Source organism: Phasianus colchicus, chromosome 1 (assembly GCF_987193195.1).
Source record: "Phasianus colchicus chromosome 1, bPhaCol1.hap1.1, whole genome shotgun sequence".
NCBI classification, from domain to species: Eukaryota; Metazoa; Chordata; class Aves; order Galliformes; family Phasianidae; genus Phasianus; species Phasianus colchicus.
Window position 1 is genome coordinate 59114760 of NC_143436.1, and position 19873 is coordinate 59134632.

General features: G+C 40.3%; 1 protein-coding gene across 1 annotated transcript in view; it reads left to right on the forward strand.

The window, feature by feature from the left end:
• Positions 1-18911, forward strand: part of FAM180A (family with sequence similarity 180 member A) — a 30932-nt gene extending 12021 nt beyond the window's left edge. The window contains exons 2-3 of the mRNA XM_031589813.2: positions 14676-14776; positions 15765-18911. Of these exons, the coding sequence (XP_031445673.1) occupies positions 14676-14776; positions 15765-16106 (443 nt within the window). The 3' untranslated portion in view covers positions 16107-18911. The remainder of the gene's footprint in view (positions 1-14675; positions 14777-15764) is intronic.
• The last annotated feature ends 962 nt before the right edge of the window (positions 18912-19873 follow it).

Below are 19873 nucleotides of genomic sequence, written 5' to 3' on the forward strand. Positions count from 1 at the left end.
TATTTAATTATATTTCATTTTATTTATCTTCTTCTAAAATTTAATTCATTTCTTTTTGGGTGCTTTTGTTTACCAAATAAAGCATGTATTATTTATATGAAGCTGTAAATCATCTTCTGAATGTCTCTCTCACAACAAACAGGAGTGTTATCTGCAGACCAATGCACAGGGTGTCTGAGGTGCTTACCCCACTATTTTGCATTCTTCTTCCTTAATATCTATGCTTAGAGGTCAAAACAGGTCAACAGAATTTAAAGAGTACTGGGGCTCCTATTTAGAAATAAAAATACAAGGCCAAGCTCTCCCTACCTCATTTGACAGTCATGCTAAATGTCAACCTAACACCATAAACGATTAGTTTGTTTTATGTGTAGTGTGTGTTCCAGTACCTGAAACAACAATTGCCTCTCGCCTACAATCCAGATCAATAATAACACAGTCATTATGTTATGTTATGATAGCATAAGATGAATATCAATCACGTACTCAGATCTTGATGATCTCTCTCAGCATCCCTTCACTACCACTAAGCTGAGGAAGAAGTGTCATGCAGAATTATCACATGATGAAATTTGGTTTTTGCAAAGAGTGTTTCTCTAGTCACAAGACAAAAGAGTCAGAATCACCTAAAAGTGCCAATCCACTATGTGTATACCTACTGGTAAAAGCTATTCTAAGCAAGCACATTCCATTATGAAATCTTTGAAGATTTCAAATTAGTGAGAAGAAAGACCAAATCTGGGTAAAAGCATGTTGATATTCACAATGTAAGTACAATAACTTCTATACACTCTACAGTCATGTCTTCTTTTCCCATTCCCCTACACAGAAGAGTTAAACCTAAGAATAATTAAACTCCCAGCTGGTTTCAGTCAGCAACATGCTAGATGTCAAGTCTTCCTGCCTTTATCCAATTTCATTCTTCCAAAGAAAGAACATGAGATCATTAGCATTTTTTCCTTAAAAACTTATTTAGACTATTTTCCTGGAAGCAAAATTCCATTTTATAAGTTCAGCTCAAAAGACTCTAGGACATATTATATGGAAAGGAAGAAAAGCTCTGAAACAAATATTTGAGACAAATTGGTAGGGTCTTCTTGCCTGGGCACCATTGAGTGATGCCATTTGTAAGTGACAGGAAATGGAATAGCAGAAGCTGTAGAGTTTTAAATTTTCACCAATTTCAGGAGAAATGTTTAATACTTTTTAGGTCCTTGGAAGAAGCAATTTTGTTGGCGGTAAGATTTCTGGAAGCCTGGATCTAACCTTATAGAATTAGAGAATCATTTGAGATGGAACAGACTCTTAAGGGCCACCAAGTCCAACTCCCCTGCAATGAACAGTGACACTCACAGGTAAATCAGGTTGTCCAGAGCCCCATTTAGACTGACCTTGGGTGTCTTCTGGGAAGGGGCATCTGGGCAGCCTGTTCTGGTGCCTCACCACCCTGACTATTCCTTGGAGCCTTTTCTTCTCCAGGCTGAACAGCTCCAGCTCTCTCAACCTGTCCTCACAGGGGAGGTGTTCCATCCCTCATTTTTGTGGCCCTGCTCTGGTAGCATTCCAACAGGTCTACATCTCTTCTGTACTGAGGACTCCACATCTGGATGCAGTACTCCTGGTGAGGTCTCACCAGCGCAGAGCAGAGGGGCAGGATCATCTCCCTCGCCCTGCTGGCCACATTTCTTCAGATGCAGCCTAAGATACAGTTGGCTTTCTGGGCTTAGAGCACATTGCTGGCTCATGCTCAGCTCGCCATGCACCAGTACCCTCAGGTTCTTTTAGGCAGGACTGTGCTCTATCCTTATATCCTCCAGCCTGTACTGATAGTGGAAGTTGCCACAACCCAGATCTTGCACTCCCGGGCCCACTTCTTGAGCCCACAAAGGTATCTCCATATAGCATCCCATCCCTCGGGCATGTCAGCTGCACCACATAGCTTGGTGTCATCCACAAACTTGCAGAAAGTGCACTCAATCCCACTATCAGTGTCATCGATGAAGATGTTAAAGAGCACCAGTCCCAGTAGTGACCCCTGATGGACACCACTTGCCACTGATCTCCATCTGAACATTGAGCCATTAACCACCACTCTTTGGGTATGATCTCGCAACCAGTTCCTCATCCATTGAACAGTTCACCCATCAGATCCATATATTTCCAATTCGGAGAGAAGAATGTAATTGGAGATCATGTCAAAGGCTTTACTAAAGTCCAGACAGGTGACATCAGTGGCTCTTCCCTTATCTCTGAAGCAGTTATTCCATCATAAAAACTTTCTATTCACACTGATCCTAAACACACCTTTCACAGCACAGGGCTCTCTGTGACCTGGCTGTCCATACGGCAGAATCACAGGGCTAGTGGTGGTAGCTCAGGTCATTTGAGGACCTAATCTTTGTTGTACAGCTGCCTTTAGTAATTTGCTGTACTTGGGGTTCTGGCTGGGCTTTCTGCATTTAATGAGGAATCCAGTTGTATATCTGTCTTGGCTTTATTTTGGCAAATTATGAAACCTGAAAGATCTAGGAACATTCAAATTTTAGCAGCATGAAATATCAACTCTGAAAGGAGGAAATCTCATTTGTGTGTTTGTGAAGTTGGGGAGGCAGCTATAAAATTAATTCATCTTGTATTTATCCTTGAAATTTCTTTGATGTATTTCTGACAATACGGAGACTGATGAAATTCTGGCCCATCATTGCTTCTGCACATTGAAATCTACCAGTGTTTTTTTGTGGATGATTATATTTGAGTTCCATTAATTTTTAGTATTATTTTTATGGAAATGCAGAAAATAACACAGTGGGGCCCAGAAATGAGTGCACGTCTGAACTTAGCAGGACTAACTCCTTCTCACTTTGATCCTCCCACACTACTTCTGAAGAAATATGTTATCTCCCTGCCTCTTAGCCAGGGATACAGCATGGATTTTCACCCCTCATATTCTGCTCAGGTCACAAAACAGCTGTACAGATGTACCAGTCCAACTCAGAAACGTAATGTGAATGCACCTTCAGCTCTCAGCTACTTTCTCAGACTTCCTTCCTTTATCTTCACTGCTAGGAAACACACAATGCTTTGAAAATACATTATCCTCAGAAATAATTCACTTCTTCGTGGAAAGGACTTCTTTTGTTTTTTGTTTATTGGGCAATGCTGATTTATACAATTCAGCTCATATTCATGTCATTAAGAAAATCATCAGCAGGTGCACTGACATCTGGAGCTCAATGAACAGCTGGAAAGACAGCTGGAGTTTCACTGTTTTTGAGAAAAAGTAAAATCCTAAAGCAGAGGAAGCAGACAAATGAGATTTATGTATTCTCCTCCTACTAGGGAGTTTGGATGAAGACTTGAAGGAAGGGGGAAGAAAATTTTGATTTAATCTAATCTGAGGGAGAACTGATGAAAATTTTAATGTTTATTTGTCATCAGTTTTGAGCTGTGATACTGATAAATAATCCGAGGAATTATTTTGCATGTTTGCAACTATATATGGGTGAGAAGTTCATGCACAATTTGAATAATAAATATTTTGTTATCAGCTTAATAGCAGTTCCTAGATTGACAAGTATATGCTACCTGCTAGTTGAAGGTATTCACAAATGGCTTAAATGAATAATTTCAAGGACTGCATCTTTTCTACTGTTTCTCTTTACCTCAGCTAACAGCTCCATGACCTCCGTGGAGCAGTTCCCACAGTATGCTTCACCACAGGACAACCCAATCAACAGCAGCAAGAATCCTTCATTGTTTTCTTTATTCTGCAGATAAGCATATGGCCATAGATTTAAAGTCAGAAAGTCCATTTATTTTTCAGTTTGGCCACCTGCATAGACTTTCATGCAGTGACCTTTATTTACTATAGGTCCAGTGCATTGTGTTTCATTACTGCAGATAAGAATGATGGGTGAACTGAAAGGCACCAGGAGACAGAAATCTGTTAATTCTCCTGTTAGCACGTAGTAGGGGACTGCCATTCTCTGAGTTGAAAATGCAGGCTAATCTCAAAGAGAGCTTCTAAATCTGTGTAGTACTCGCTGTCTAACTGATAACCCAGATATTATTTCTACTTTCTGTATAGACATTTTATGAAATTAGTCAACAACAGCAATAAGTAATTCCACTGAAGATACTGAGCTGTAGTTCATGATTGTGACAAAACCCATACTGCTCCCTGCTTGATCTGTGGTTCAGATTGGATGTTTGATTGGGTCCAGAAGAGTGCCACAAAGATGATCAGGGGACTGGAGCACCTCCCCTACAAAGGCAGGCTGAGGGAGCTGGGCTTGTTCAGCCTGGAGAAAAGAAGGCTGCGGGGTGACCTCATTGCAGCCTTTCAGTACCTAAAGGGAGCCTACAAACAGGAGGGGAATCAACTCTTTGAAAAGGTTGATAACTGCAGGACGAGGGGAAATGGTTTTAAGTTGAGGGAGGGGAGATTTAGGTTGGACGTCAGGGGGAAGTTCTTTACAGAGAGAGTGGTGAGGTGCTGGAACAGGCTGCCCAGAGAGGTTGTGGATGCCCCGTCCCTGGAAGTTTTCAAGGCCAGACTGAATGGGGCCTGGGCAGCCTGGTCTAGCGTTAGGTGGGAAGGTTGGTGGCCCTGCATGTGGTGGGGGGGTTGGAGATTCATGATCCTTGAGGTCCCTTCCAACCCTGGCCATTCTGTGATTCTGTGTGATTCCTTTCTCAGCATTCAGGCTTGGAATAAATTTGAGATATTCTTTATTCCTGTCAAATTTACTCTCTTAAAAGATAAGGGGAGTATAAGCCTAGAAGAGAAGGAAATGGTTGGCAGCCTGTTGTCCTGCAGCCTATCCTCATCTCTGGCAGAAGCAACTGCACTAAATGAGTTGGCCATTCTCTAAATGAGCACATGAACTTGACGGCTAGATCAAGGATAGGTCCTCTGCTTTTCTTAACCAGAGCTACCACCCACCCTTACATCATTTGAGAGCTGGAATCATCACCAAATATCCTAAGATCTGTTGGACCACAAATTACACTGGGAGTTGCTCACAAGGAGGAGCACTGCTGGCAGAGCAGCTGTGAAGGGGAATAAGGGAGCTAAAAAGCTACCACACTTTTTTTTTTCCTTTTTTTCTTCTTCTTTCAGCATTCATTCACAACCAGCCAGATTCCTGGCTTGGCTCACTGTGCGACTGCACAAAGCAGAGTTGGCCCAAAGGAAAGGAGGGAGAGCATGGCTGGAGGCAGGCACATGGGGCTGCTCATTGCAGCTGTAGCTGGGCTGAGCTCAGCCTGAGCAAAAGCATAACCATACAATCACCCATTCCTGACTGGAAATCAAAGGAACCTGACTGAAAAAGAAAGTACAAAAAGATGCTTCTCAACCCTTTAACACCGGAGCCTAGCTGCACTTTTGCCTCCCTCCTTCTCTTTGGAAGTTCATCATTATATCCTCTCATTTAAAGCATTTTTAAATGGATGAAGATTGTTTTCTGCTTTCACATTGCACAAGGCACTTGGAGAGAAGTTCTGGACAGCACTGTTATGCAAACAGGGAAGGACAGATGGTCCTACAGTGAGAATGGAAATATAAAGCATTAGTTTGTTTCCCACCTTTACCTGAGGTGGGAAAATATCTTATTGCCTCTTTGTTAGGTCTGTGCAACAGGGTTAGTATTGTCTTTATTGCTGTGTTTCACTCATATACTATACTGTCCACTACAGCCTATCTCCAGTTCCTGAACTATGTCAGTAAACTGAAGTACAAAACATTTCATTTCTCTCATTCAGTTTCTCTGTGTATATTTTTTCTCTTCATCTCAGCTTCAGCAGCTTTCCTCCAGCATATTAAAAGCTTATTTGGGACATCTGCAAGATTTTGTGAGCATAAATAATTCCAGGCAGGGATCCCCTCTTCATGACCAAGGTAAAAATAAATAGCACAGCATACATTTCTCCAGGCTGGGAACAAGTGAAAATGCTGTGTAATGGAAATCCCATGTGAGGAAATAAATTTTGAGACCCTTTCAGTTGGTTGATGCTAGTCAAATATTACAAACCATTTACACAAACTATAAAAAATAAACTACTACTCTCACAAGTGCAGGCTCAGATGGACTATTTCCTTCTCCAGTAGTATGCATTACTGTAAATAGAAGTTTTTTGATGTTTTTAATACCCCTTTAAATTTCCTCCTCATGCTTAGTGACTAGAAAGGCTACTAGCTTTGTTTAATGTAGGAACTTCGCTATACACAATCTAAAATAATTTAATCTAATTTAGTCTAGCCTAGTCTCATATAGTTTAAAGTAATATATCACAGGATATTTATGAAATGTAGAAGTATAAGGTAGGTTGGATCCTACTGTATGGAATTAAGACACCCATTTAGAAAATGTATCTTTTTTAAAAAAGGAGATAAAATAATGAAGTGTAACTTTGAAAGAACTGATTAGGTCATTAACTATGGAATTATATACAACTTGTCATTAATTCTAAGATTTTTTAACTTTTTTTTTTTCCTAAAAATTGTGTTGGCTGTTGCTGTTTTTCATAGGGAGATCTCTTTATATCTATATTGACAACTGTCAGACTTTCAGGATGGAGCCTTTTTCTTTTTAACCTTCAATTTATAACTGAAGAGGAAATAAATGCCTGTTCTCACTTCTAGCCAACAGGCAGAAAAAAAGAAATAAAAAAAGAAGAGATCATTTTCATTTTAGATTTCATTCTTAGGAGCTAATATACCAGCAATATGGAGCTAAAAGTACAAAGACGAAAATTCTCTTGGTAGTTGCTTTTAAAAATGTGCTAGTTCATCTTGCTTTGTAATTAAAATGTCTTCTCCATCTCACTACTGTGCTCTTCTGAGGGGCACTGGGATTTCATGTCCCAATAATAGAGATTTTAATGTATTAAAGCTGGAATGCACAAGTCTTTGCATAGCACTTGTTGTCATGGGAGCTGCTTGTGTAAGTAACTGCAATTCCATATACAGATTTCAGAAGCTGGCCTAATAGCACTACTGTGGCTTTCCTTGTCTTTTTATTTTTTTAAAAATTGTTATTTATTTATTTTGTATGTGCTTCCTTTCTTTCTGTTCTTCTTATTCTTTCTCCAGATTCCCATTCATTTTATTTCTCCTGCAAAGTATTCAATTATTTCTAATACAGTAATTTTGATGCAGGAAGGCAAAATGTCTGAAAGTGTAAAGAAACTGTGCCTGAGCACACTCCATTGCAATGCTGGCCAGCTAAAACTCTAGCCCTGTCCCAGGTGAGACCATAGACCCAGGACACCTTAAACATCTTACATAGATCCTTCTGGGGACAAAGTCAAGCAAGAAATAAAGATGGTTGAAGTTATTGCACATAGACCTGCTCATTACTTAATAATACTCTACATTCAGTGGACTACAGCACAACTTTTGCTGCCTCCCACAGAACTCTCACAGGCTAACACCACTCCACTATGGAGGAAGTAATTCTTTTGGAATCAAGGTCTGCCCCACAGCCAGACCAGGTAGTTTCTCAGGGCAACAAAATATTCAGTGACTTTGAATGACTGTAGGAAAGTAAAGGCACAAATTTCAGAGTCTGAGGCAGTTAATTTCTGATAGTGAGTTGTTACTCTAGCAATGGAGAAACTCAGCCCAAATTAAACCTGTTTATGTACAAAATATACTCTGATTTGATTACAAACTCTCGTAAGTGCAGTGATCAAAGAGAAACGTGAAACAAAAAGCTTTCCTAAAGGGTATGCAGACTTCAATACTCATTTACTCTTCTCTGCAGTGTATGGTCAAGAAAAAATGTGGGGATCAATATCAAAGCAATACTTCCCATACACTCTTAAAGAAAATCCTCTTGCAAGCATGTCTGATATTTGCCCTAAGACCCAAGGAAATGTGCTGCAACCTACACAAGTTCAACCAGTCTAGATTACAAATAATTTTTATGTGATGTTATAATGGCTACTGTCTGCCTATACAATCACCCTGTGGGCAGTGTTCAGATCAGTTGCTCTGCAAAATACTTGAAATTCTCTTGAATAAGGAAGAAAGGAGAAAATCATCTAACAGGTTACCAACAAATATCTTCTCTGACAGGATCCTCTGGGTGTGCTGAGATTCATTTAGTGCAAATCCCAAACAGATTAGACAAAAATACCATGACACCAAGAAAATTTTCGTCTCCCTAATGGAACCAGCATGTGCTCCATGCTGATCAACAACAAGCTTAAAAGTGTTAAGCACTGATTTTTTTTTTAATTTTGTAGAAGGTTGCATTAAAAAAAAAAAAAAAAAAAGAAAAAGAAAAAGAAAAAGAACAAGAAAAAGAACAAGAAAAAGAACAAGAAAAAGAAAAAAAAGGAAAAAGACTGAGTAAGGCACAGATTTTTTCATTCTTTTTTCCAATTGTGTGATTTTTAGACTACAACTGGAATATAATTCAAATGCTGTGTTTCTCCAAGCTTGTCATAAAGCAGAACAAAAAATAAAAATAATAAATAAAGAAAAATTGCTGTAATTATGATTTGGGATGCATTAACTTCCTTTTGTTGAGGCCTGGAAAGCTTTAGGCTTTTAGACCTTCAAAAGCTTTAGGCAAGAAAGCTTCAAAAGCTCTAGACAAGAAAGGGAAATTTTTGCTGTGAGGGGTCAAGCTGGATGTACCACCAAGCGTGTAGCAATTTCTCACAACTAACCAGTGGAACTAGATGATTCTATGATTCTAATGATTCTATGACAGTAATAAATGTTTAGTATATGGCTAATGAGGTCCGGAAAATTATGGCACAGTTCTTAAGAAAAATGAAAGCATCTTTAAAACAAATCATAGAATTATAGAATGGTTTGGGTTGGAAGGGACCTTTAAAAAAATCTAATTCTAACCCCCCTGCTATAAGCAGGGACACTTCTCTCTAGACCAGGTTGTTTAAAGCCCCATCCAGCCTGGCCTTGAATGCCTCCAGGGATGGGGCATCCACAGTCTTGCTGGAGAATCTGTTCCAGTGTCTCACCATCATCACGGTAAATAATTTCTTCCTAATATCTAATCTAAATCTACCCTCTTCCAGTTTAAAGCAGTTTCCCCTTGTCCTGTTGCTACCTGCCCTTGTAAGAAGCCCTCCCCAGCTTTCCCCAGCTTTCGATCTATTGACACCTCCAGACTTGATGTCACATTTAAACAATAAAGAAATCTCAAAGCTGCTGTGAGCTAAATAGTTAGAAGCAGGACAATTAGTTGGCAAACCCTTGGCTGTTGTTTAGAAACCTGGATAGTCCTTAAGGAGAAGTGGAGTTGAGTTAGCAGTCATGCAAGAGTGGCTACACTCCTGCAGGCAGCAGTGGGGAAGAAGATTGGTAGTCCTTCACTATTTTTTGAGATCACTTTCAGCTACTTTCAAGACTAGACTTGTTGGCTGAGCACCAGCTCCAAGCCCATGCAGTAGCACACTCCTGGGCACAGGATGAGGCCACTCCAGGTCAGGCTTGGGAGCAAGTGGCCATGTTCAGACACTGCTCCCATCTTTCTACTCCCTTGAGGCCTCAGTGAGCAATGAGAATGTTCAGATCCAGAAATACTCCTAAGAACTCTCTGAAGAAGGGATTTTAAGGAAAACAGGCCTGTTAGTACACAGATTTAGGTAGGTTGCTCTGAAAGCAATGCCTCCTATTCATTTCCATGAAAACTACAACAAATACAAGAGCACAATGACATTATTTGAAAGAGCAAATTCTCAGCTACAAAACACTATTTTCCAATTTTGTCACCACCATTAGCTATGCATTTTCACCAGCTATGAACAGAGCTTGCATGATGCACTCAGAAAAATCTGCACCAGAGGAGGTAACCCACAGTTGTGTTGCCACTGCTGAAATGCACCACCCACCATCTCACCATGCTCACATCCACTGTTTGGTTTCTCTAAACATTCAGCAAGTGTTAATGGATGTCACTGGGTGCCATTTTTTCCAGAAAGAGGAATTCAGTTCCACACCTTTCGGTCATCCACACTTCCATATCAGACACAATTTGTCAGATTGCCCTTCTACTGCCATCTGTCACATGGCAACAAAATATAATGGAATACTTGTGGAAAGATTCAACCTATACTTCCATACCAACAACAACTAACTACCTCTGGCATCTTGGCCAATATAATAAAATAAGAGGCATTATTTTCAGAGCGGCCCTCATGTAATTGAAAATGCTTTCAATAAGATTGATTAATCAAACCCTTTTTGTTCCACCTCATCTTCATACTTGATATACTTTTTATTATGTGACCACTCAGTCTTTGCAGAGGAGTACCCATAACTCAGTTGGAGATCACTCAGTACATTTGCAATAGAACTAAAAACAATAAATCAGAAGCTTCTCCATTGCAGCTCTTGGTTGGGGCTTCTCTATCAGCACTGATCAGGGATCTCTTCTCTTCAGATATTCATAGCCACTGAAATGAATCATCTGTATCATCACCACAAAGTGATGCACATTGGTCTGCATCTTTCTACGACAAGGAGAAGAAAATGGCTAAGAAATTGTAACTGTTTCAGTGAAGAAAAGAGGCAGTAGCTATTCTGCTATTCATTGACATGGCTCATCTAAATTGTCTCAGATCTGGAAGTAGATGAGGGTGGAAGTAAGGTCAGCAGAAGAATTTAAAGTGGAACTTGCAATCACCAAATGCAGAAACTCGCAGCAAATCTTTCCCTGTCTCAGTTTTTGTGCTAAACTTATAAGAGTGTTATATTAGTGTGACAAAAGTCAGAGAGCACTGGCTCTAAATACTCACTTGGTCTCTGAGGAATTTGTGAATTCATGAAGAGGATGGTGGAGGGAGAGGCAGTAGAAGGATTTAATACTGCGCAGGAAGAGAGAGAAAGAGAAGGAATAAAATAAAACGTGGAGCAGGAAAATCAGATCACCATGACAAATACAAATGAGTTCAGAAAGAGTTTCTGAGTAGAGTTTGCAAGAACGGTAACAAAGTTTAATATGCTGTGGGAACAAGATAATGAGATCAGGGAGTCAGTGCTAATCTGACCACTATAGAGGTATGGTTCTGATATGCATACAAAGCCCTTTCTCACAACACAGCAGCTCAGGCCTGAGTCTGTTTGAATCTCCTAACCTAATCCATGTTATCCTGGGAACAGCTGGTTAGGAAAACCCAGCTGCCTTCCGTGATGTTACCTGTGATTCTGTAAGTAGGTCAGTGCTCAGTCAATAATACATTATTCAGTAGCCTGAGGATTGCTTAAGTTAGGCATTTCTGTTCGTGTGGTGATGGGCTGAATCTGAAGTCTTCCTGCCAAGGTCTCTGGTAGGAATCTGCACTTGGCCTGAAAGCTAAGAGAGATAAGTATGATGATTATAAGCATAACAGCACCAAAACTAGGTGCCACAGACAGATAGTCCATGGCTCATGGAATGTTTTAGATGTAATCCGTCTGCGTATGTATAGGTACTTTGCACTCTGGGGCTATGAAAGGGCATATAAAAGATATAAAAATGAATCGTCATCATTATGGGCTGGATTTCTGCCAGCTGCTTAGTAATTAGAAATTTAATTGCCCAGTGATAAAAGTTTTAATTACTCGGCAATTAGTACTCAAAGTTTCAAGTGCTTCGCAAACACTCGCTTGCATTCCTCAACTGCCAATAATGAAGGATGAAATAGCTCTAGGATGTCTCAGCAGAGCTCTCAGCAAGAGGGATGAACAGCAATGATAGAACAGCAGCAAAATATCTGGATAGCCCTGCTTGTCAGTGACTAGCCAGTTTGGCTGGGTCAGGGGTGGTGAGGCACTGTAATAGGTTGCTCAGAGAGATAGTGGGTGCCTCATCTCTGGAGACACTCAAGGTCAGGCTGGATCGGGCTCCAAGCACCTTGATCTAGCTGTGGGTGTCCCTGTTCATTGCAGGGGAGTTGGACAAGATGGCCTTTGAGGGTCCCTTCCAACTCAAACAATTCTATGATTCTATGAAACCCAAACTGTTGGATAGCTGAATTCTCTTCTCCAAGAGCAGGAAGGCCATAGGGAGGATGCTAGGGAGGAGGTTGCTACCAACACAGGGCATACTAATTGCCAGGCGAAGAACTGCCCTAGGTGATGCCTGTCCTTTTGATCACTTCCTACCTCCCATGGTCCTCCAAACACAGGGTCAAATGGACTAAATCTGAATTGTCTCACTACAGGAAGCAAACTCACATCCAGAGCAGAACCTTCAGTCAACTTGTGACCTGTGCCATTACTTGATGCATTCACTCTTTCAGGCTTTTAGTCACATACAGTGCAAGCACCATTCAGTTTCTTAAGGAAGTTTTCATCTTAACTCACATGGATTTGATATGAAGCACCTAGCTCTGGAGGTGTTTTAATAAATTGCCTGACTCTCATCACTGCAGGATTTACAAGGGTTGCTCTGAAAGTAATGCCTTCTATTTTATTATGTTGGAGCATGACACCAGAGACGGATGTTGGTGGTGTAGCAGTAGAGGTTGAACATTCTACCAGTATTCCCCTACATTTTATTGCAATGTGACAAAGGGCAATGACATGTGACAGTCTGACAAAATGGTGTCTGACATGGAAGTGTAGATGAAGCAAAGCTGCAGAATTGAATTCTTCCATGTGGAAAAAATGACACCACTGCCCTTCATCAGTGCTTGCTAAATGTTTATGGAGACCATACACTGGATGAGCACAGTGAGGCAGTGGGTGGTGTAAAGTTTTACAGGTGTGGCATGCAGACTCTTGTTTGTAGCTGACAAAAATACATAGCTAATGGTGGTGACAAAAATTGAAAAATAGTGTTTTGTAGCTGAGAATTTGCTATATCAAATTGTGTTATTTTGCTCTTTCCATCTGCTGTAGTTTCCAAAGAAATAAATAGGAGGCACTACTTTCAGAGCAACCTATGTATTTACAGTTTGTAGTATCCAGCTGAAGTTTTTTTTTATTGCAATATCACAAACTATTTTACCTATACTAGATTCCCCAGCTAACTCAAGTCGAAAATACTCTCTCCTGGGTCAAGCATGAACTACTTTATTCCTGGTATTATCCAATTAATTTTCCATATGCCAGATAGCAAAGGTCCTAATTAAGTAAATCTCTTAGGGCCTAGTTTCTTTCTCCTGGAATTACTAGAACTTAAATATCATTAACAAGTCAAACATTAACGAAGTCAACAGTTGGCAACAGTCCAGGAAACAGGACTGCATTTCAGCTACAGAGTTTAGATAGAACTGCATATTTTTGTTCTTCTTCAGTAATCAAAGAAGAAAATTATCTGAGGAATTGTGTGGTCAGGGAGCAGGGACAATTTTTGCACAAAATAATTACAGATACTGCAGAATTATTTTGCATGTCCAGCAAAGAGATCTTTAAATAACATTCACGTTTTCGACAGACAGTGTGCAAAATCCATCATGAGGACTTTGGCAAAACAAGATAAAATTGAGCTAGTAAAAATATTTCATGGAAAAAATATGGTAGACTGAGGACGAGATTAAACTTCTCAGAAATTTAAAATAAGCTGAATGTTCTATTAAATGTTACTTGTAAATATATATATATATATATATATTGGGATGGAGAAGAGAGAGGGGAGACAGTGAGGGAGATCATAGTGTCTTCCAAAACTTTTTTTTCTTTTTTAAACTGTTTTCCAAATTAAGTTACTGTTGAAAAACAGCTAAGGTTTAGAAGTGAAGCTTATGAGAAAATGCAGCAATAATCATGCAAGCATGGCTTTAAAAAAAGCCTTCCTTTTCCTGGGTATTAGAAGAAATCCAGCAAACCCTAAACATCAACATCCAAATCATATGCATATAACACTGAACAAAATATTTTTCCCCCTAAACTCCAAAAGGAATTTACACCTTTAAATAGTACTTGGCCAGTAATTATAGTAACTCAAAGCCTTTAAGTGGTCTGTAATACCACATCAGATGTTTTCTATACTCCTGACTATCAAGGTCATTGATTCTGCAAAGTCTTTTCCCAACTGGTATGCTGGGTTCGGGGGATATATTTATGCTTGCTTTCTTATTTCAATAGTTCATTTTGAAGCAGTGAATAAATATCTGATCGTTGACTGTGTCTAGCTTTAAGACTGTGTAGTATTAAGGTCATAATAAATTGGGATTCACCTCACTGAATATAGCTGTCTTGTGCAAGCTAGTACCAGGCTTAATGAAGAGACATAAACATCTCCAAAGGATGAGTCACTCCTTCCAGACATAAATACTGGGGACAAATGAGGTAATCTAGGAGCTATCAAGTACAGAGAGATCAACTGCTAGACAGCAGAAACAAGGAGAAATGTAAAGTCTTAGAACTGTGACAGCAGGAGAATGGCCTGAAGAACACAGGTTGTATTTAGGGTCAGCATTGTTTTCCCCTTGCTGAACTAGGAGAGGAACACACATTTCAGGCTGTGTCTCAGAGTCCCAGGCCTGGATCATAAATGACACTCTGCTGGATACTGGATACAAGACAAAGAGCTGGCCTTTTCCTCCAGCACGGTACAATCAAAACAGTCCATGTGGCCCATTTATTTACAGTGAGAAATTGTACTATATAGTGGTTTTGCAGTAGGCAATTATTTAGCTCCATCAACTACTGAAAAAGTCCCATGTTTGGCACCGTATAGAATTTCTCTTTTCCCATTATTATTTTCCAGCTATGCTTTACCCAGCTGCTCAACGGTTGAAGAGGTCCTCAGCTGCCTTCCTTAATCCAGTGCTGCAAAACTCCCTGGAAGATGTGGTTCTGCTTTATGAGGTTCAGTATATGGGAGCAAATGGTATCTCAAGTGCTAACTAAGTCTGAGGTTACTGTATATGATGGGATTATCTATTACCTGTCTTCGTGCCACTTTTACTCACCCCAACCATAAACCCACTGACCCTGAACCCTATATACTACCTCATCAGAAAGGAGAGAACAGACATATATACACCAAACTCAGCTCTTTCAGTACTTAAGCAGGCAGCAGCTGCCTGCAGTACTTCAAGTGTTGGTTCTAGCTTACAGACAGAGACAGGGAAAATCAGAGCAAACAGCTTACCACTGAAAGTAGCTTTCTTCCAGAATAATCATATATTAACAACACAATGCATTTTAATTCTTTGGTCTGAGTCTCAGTCCCAAATTACTTGTTCAAACAATTAAAACAACCAGTTTCAATCACTGCAAAATAATTTCAAGGGCATGACTGTTATCTTCATAGATATTCAGGTCCACACTTGCCCAGCAGTGGAGACTACAATTGTACTACACAGTCTGGAACAGCATTGTATGATTAGCTAAGGGAAAGTAGCCCAACTGAGGAATGGGCATGGGCCAAATCTAGTTATCCTACACCTTCAGAAACTGTCACTGGATGTTCAAGAAAGGAAGATGGGCTGGGAAGCCACTGCTGTCTCTGTCAGAGTAGATGGTATTCCCCAGTTGTGTTGCTGCCCTCATCTCTAAATCCCATGTGATATCAGCAGCAACACATGCCTGTTTTGGACAAAAGACTACCTGCTTTTTCCTTTTCTCTCTCCTTTCTCCATAGCTGGTCTCTAGTTTCCCTAAAGATGAATAGAGGAATCCAACATTCACATATAGACTTTCTGATCTGTCCCAGCTTCAGCCAGTTGCATGTGAGGTTTTTCTTCATCTCACCTATAACAAAACCCCAAGGACATGTTGTTAATTTCTGTTAACTCTGCCTAGAGTCTCTTGCAGAAGATAAACACCTTTCTGTGTTCTGATTTTGTGACAGTTTCTTTTAGCTGAGCTTGACATTGACAAAGGTCAGAGGATCTCCATCAAAGATGAGGAGCTGGCTTCGCTGAGGAAGGCTGCTGAGTTTGACACCATCTGCAATGAGGTTATTCCCAAGAGCATCACAGAGATCCGCAGGCTGAGTAGCAGGCTGTCCTCTTACCCAAGAGTCCTCAAGAAAGAAGATTTTGAAAGGACAGTGCTGACCATGGTCTACACAGCCTACAGGGCTGCTCAGTCCCAGGGACACCAGAAGGACACTTGGGCAGAATCCTTTGTCAATCTTTACAAAGCGCTGAAGCACGACTTGATGTTTCCATACAACAAGGAGACATCATAGAAGGAGACTCGAAACAGCAGCTACTCAGACACTTCTTCTGGTTGATAAGGGACACACTTAGCACGTCCACCCCTTCATTCTATGAAAGGTTTAACAGCCTGCTTTATGAGAGATTATTTGTTTTCTAGCTCCCTCTTGTGGAATTCACTTTATAGATACCTGTTAAATAGGGAAAAAACTTGTCTTCAATCTCCCCAGTTTTTGTTTGTTTGTTTGTTTGTTTTGTTGTTCTTTTTTGTGTTGGCTTTGAGGCATTTTCTGTAAAAGGAAAATAAGGAAGCCTGGTGTATATCCCAGACAGATATGCCCTTATTTCATCTGTGTGTTTCTTATAAACAATGTGCACATGTGCTGGAGAATGCTGCTTTCCTCGCTGAGGAAATAACTTCATATTTCAGCTGCTCAGTAAAAGAATACTAAAAAGAGATGCAAAAGCCCTCTGTAAAAGGAAGAGGTTTCATAACTGTCAGCCTTCAGAAATTATGGAAAATATATGCATTCCAAATATTCCTGTAAACAAGCACTGTCTGATTCACTTCATTTGGCTGAGCCAGTTTTTAATCACAGTAACATTCGCAGAAGACAAAGGGCATTGTGAATACCAGCAGCAAACAATGCCTGTGAACATATTCCCCAGTCCCCAGAACCACCCTCCCAAACAGTCTGCAACGTCTTTCATTATTTGCACATGACTTTGCTTCTGCTCCTTTATTTTTGAGTTGAACGTGGATTTATCCTCTGTGGAGTAAAAGGCAAAACAAAAGCTCTATTTAATTTAATGATGACAATTTATTTTCTGATTCTATCACTTGAACTTAGATCATCTAAACCAGCGCATCAGAATCCCTCTGAGGCAGGGGAAGAAGGTGGATTAAAACATACATGGTGCTGAATTAATCAGTGTGGCTCATTTCTGATTGTAAATTATGCTGTTCACCTGCATATATGTGTGTGTGTTTGTGTGAGTGCATGTGAGTGCATGGAAGAATCCTATATTATTCACTCAGGAAATAATTACATCCAAGCATCTGGAAGGAAAGGTTTTTCTTCAGTCTGGTGGTGGGAATAGTAAAAGTGGGAGCAGAGGTAAAGCAGTACTTGCTCATATCAAAGCCTGTAGAAGTAGTGCAACAGATTATTATAAACTGTTAAAGAAAAATTGTGGAGGATGTGGCTTTAATAGACAGAGAAAGGAGCTACATCTGGTGACACAAATGGCAAGCAATGAAAGATCCAAACTCTTCAGACTTTGTCCACAGGTTATATAGATGCTGTTTCTCTATTGGTGTTTGAGTTGTATATGCTTCCACAGTGTAAGAAGGAGATGAGCATATCTCATCCTTTTATACCAGCACTCTGTCTATTTACATAATTTCTTAAGGAGATGGGTTCAAATAAAAAAAAAAGCTGAGGCTGTAAAGGGTGGCTGAGGATACCAAACCAGTTTCTGAGGCATGTTTAATTGCTTCTGCATCACAGCTATGATGTGCTTCCACACATGAGGTGGGGCACTGTGGGTGCCCCATCCCTGGAGGTTTTCAAGCCAGGCTGGATGGGGCCCTGGGTGGCCTAATCTAGTGGAAAGTGTCCCTGACCACAGCAGGGGTGTTGGAACTGTATGGGCTTTAAGGTCCCTCTCAACCCAAACCTTCTGTGATTCTATGATTCTGTAATCTGGGAAAATGGAACAATAAGATCTGCATCTCTTAACAGTAATACTCCAAGGCCTGGAGAAGAAAAAGCCCATCCAAAGCCATCTAGTTGCAGGAAAAAGAAACACTGCGATCAGTCAAAGCACACTGGGTTTGGCAATTGCTTGTGGGAATGGGGGCTCAAAGCAGCCTTAGGGGCAGGTTGGAAATGGCAAGAACATCTGGACAAAGGGCACATGAAAGTCAGAATCATTCTTTTTTCTCCTTAGCTGTTTCACTATGAGCATGCATGAGTATACACAGTTGCAGGTATATACAAGTGTAGTTTCACTTTTGCACCTGAAGGCTTTTGTTGGTCATTTTTGACATCTGACAGGCATACATCAAAGGAAGCTGAAAATCTTAGCTACAAAGCTATGAGCCACAGATACCTCCATCTTCAGTACTTGCATACACGGATCAGTGCCCTCAAGAAGCCTTGCACTACAGCTCACATACCTTTCAAAGCCTCCAGCATAAACATTCTTGATGTTTGTGCTTTCTTCCCTCTTCTTGCTTTAGAAAGAGAGGGAGCATATTTCTGCCTTTACAGCTCGGCCGCTTCTTGGCTCCCTAAAGCACCATCTGCTTGTAGAGCCACGAACAGGGGCCATTCATAAATACTTTACAGACAGTGACTCAAAATCTGCAAAGATAACAGGAAAGAGCATCTCAGAAAATCTTAATTACTGGCAGTCATCCTCCAGAGAAATATTTCCCGGCCACCCCACAACAGAACTGTCTGGCAGACAGGCCAGGCAGTATCACAGGTCCTTCAGAAAGGAATTGCTGATAGTTTTGAATACAAAGTCATTCCCAATAGCATACATACTTTACAGGTTGGTAGTTGAAACCTTTATCTCTGCAGCATAAAATAAAGTCTTTCTGAATTTGTTTCACGCCTTTCTTTACTGCAGGAAAAGAAATTTATTTCTCAGGAATGTGCTTGGACTGCCCAATTTATTTAAGAGAAAACAATTACTGTAATAATAAAATATTCTACATGAAATTAATTGTATTTCCATTGTATTGATTTCAGCAATCTTGCTACTAAGAGACTGGCAGCAAGAAAAACTGGTTATCTCAATCTATAAACTCAGTGGGATCAGTGGTACAGGAGAGAAGGGGGCATAAAACATTCCCTTTAATGGTTGAGAGGAGGAAATAAATTGGGAGCAAGACTGTCTTTTTTATCCAAAGTTTGAATGGGAAGGAGCACTGTCTCTGGGCAGCATTCTTGGTTTAGGGCAGCTTCCCTCCCTCAGTACTGCATTTCCTGCCTCAGGTGCAGGGAGCCTGTTCCTAAAAGAGAGGGAGAAGCTCTTCTATCTATCCTTAGCTCCACTTGCCTTTCATTTCTTCAGAATGAGTCATGTTTATAGACGGACCCTCTCCCGTGGGGCAGAGTCATTTCACTGCCTCTTTTTAAAGAAGAGTCTTTTGTTCACCCTTTGACCTTGCAGATCATGAAGAAGTGAAATAAAACATAGTTTTGTTCATCTTAAAGAAAACTGTATATTTTTTTTCTTTTTTACTCTGGAGTATTTTTGACATCCTTTAAGGGGGGGGTGTTTTCTTTGTGTTTTTGTTTTGTTTTGTTTTGTTTTGTTTTGCTTTGAAGCAACTGCTGAAACATATAAATTCCCTGGCTGTTTTATTGGCAATTTTGACATTGATCAGATTTTTGCTTTCAGATTTAATTGCTAAACTTACCTGAAGGCTCTCAAGATACTGATGCCTGATGGCAGTTTCAAGGCATAGAAATACTACACAGTCCTGGATAAAGTCATGAATTTCAGGAAAAAAAAGTGTTACACATTAGACTCATCAGATGAGGCAAAGTCTTCTCAGACAAAGGTCTGCCTTTCCCAGCTCTCCAGGATCAGTGTCACAGAGACACACCAGCTGAGTCAGGGGAACCCAGCAGGGTTTCAGGAAATGTTGAGCAAGAGGGATAGATTTGTAAGCATGGAAAACATTAGGTGTACAGCATCCTGTGAGATATAGGGTAAATGGGTGACTACACGGGTCAATAGATTAACTCTTCCGATTTCTTTCTGTTCCATGAGACCATTA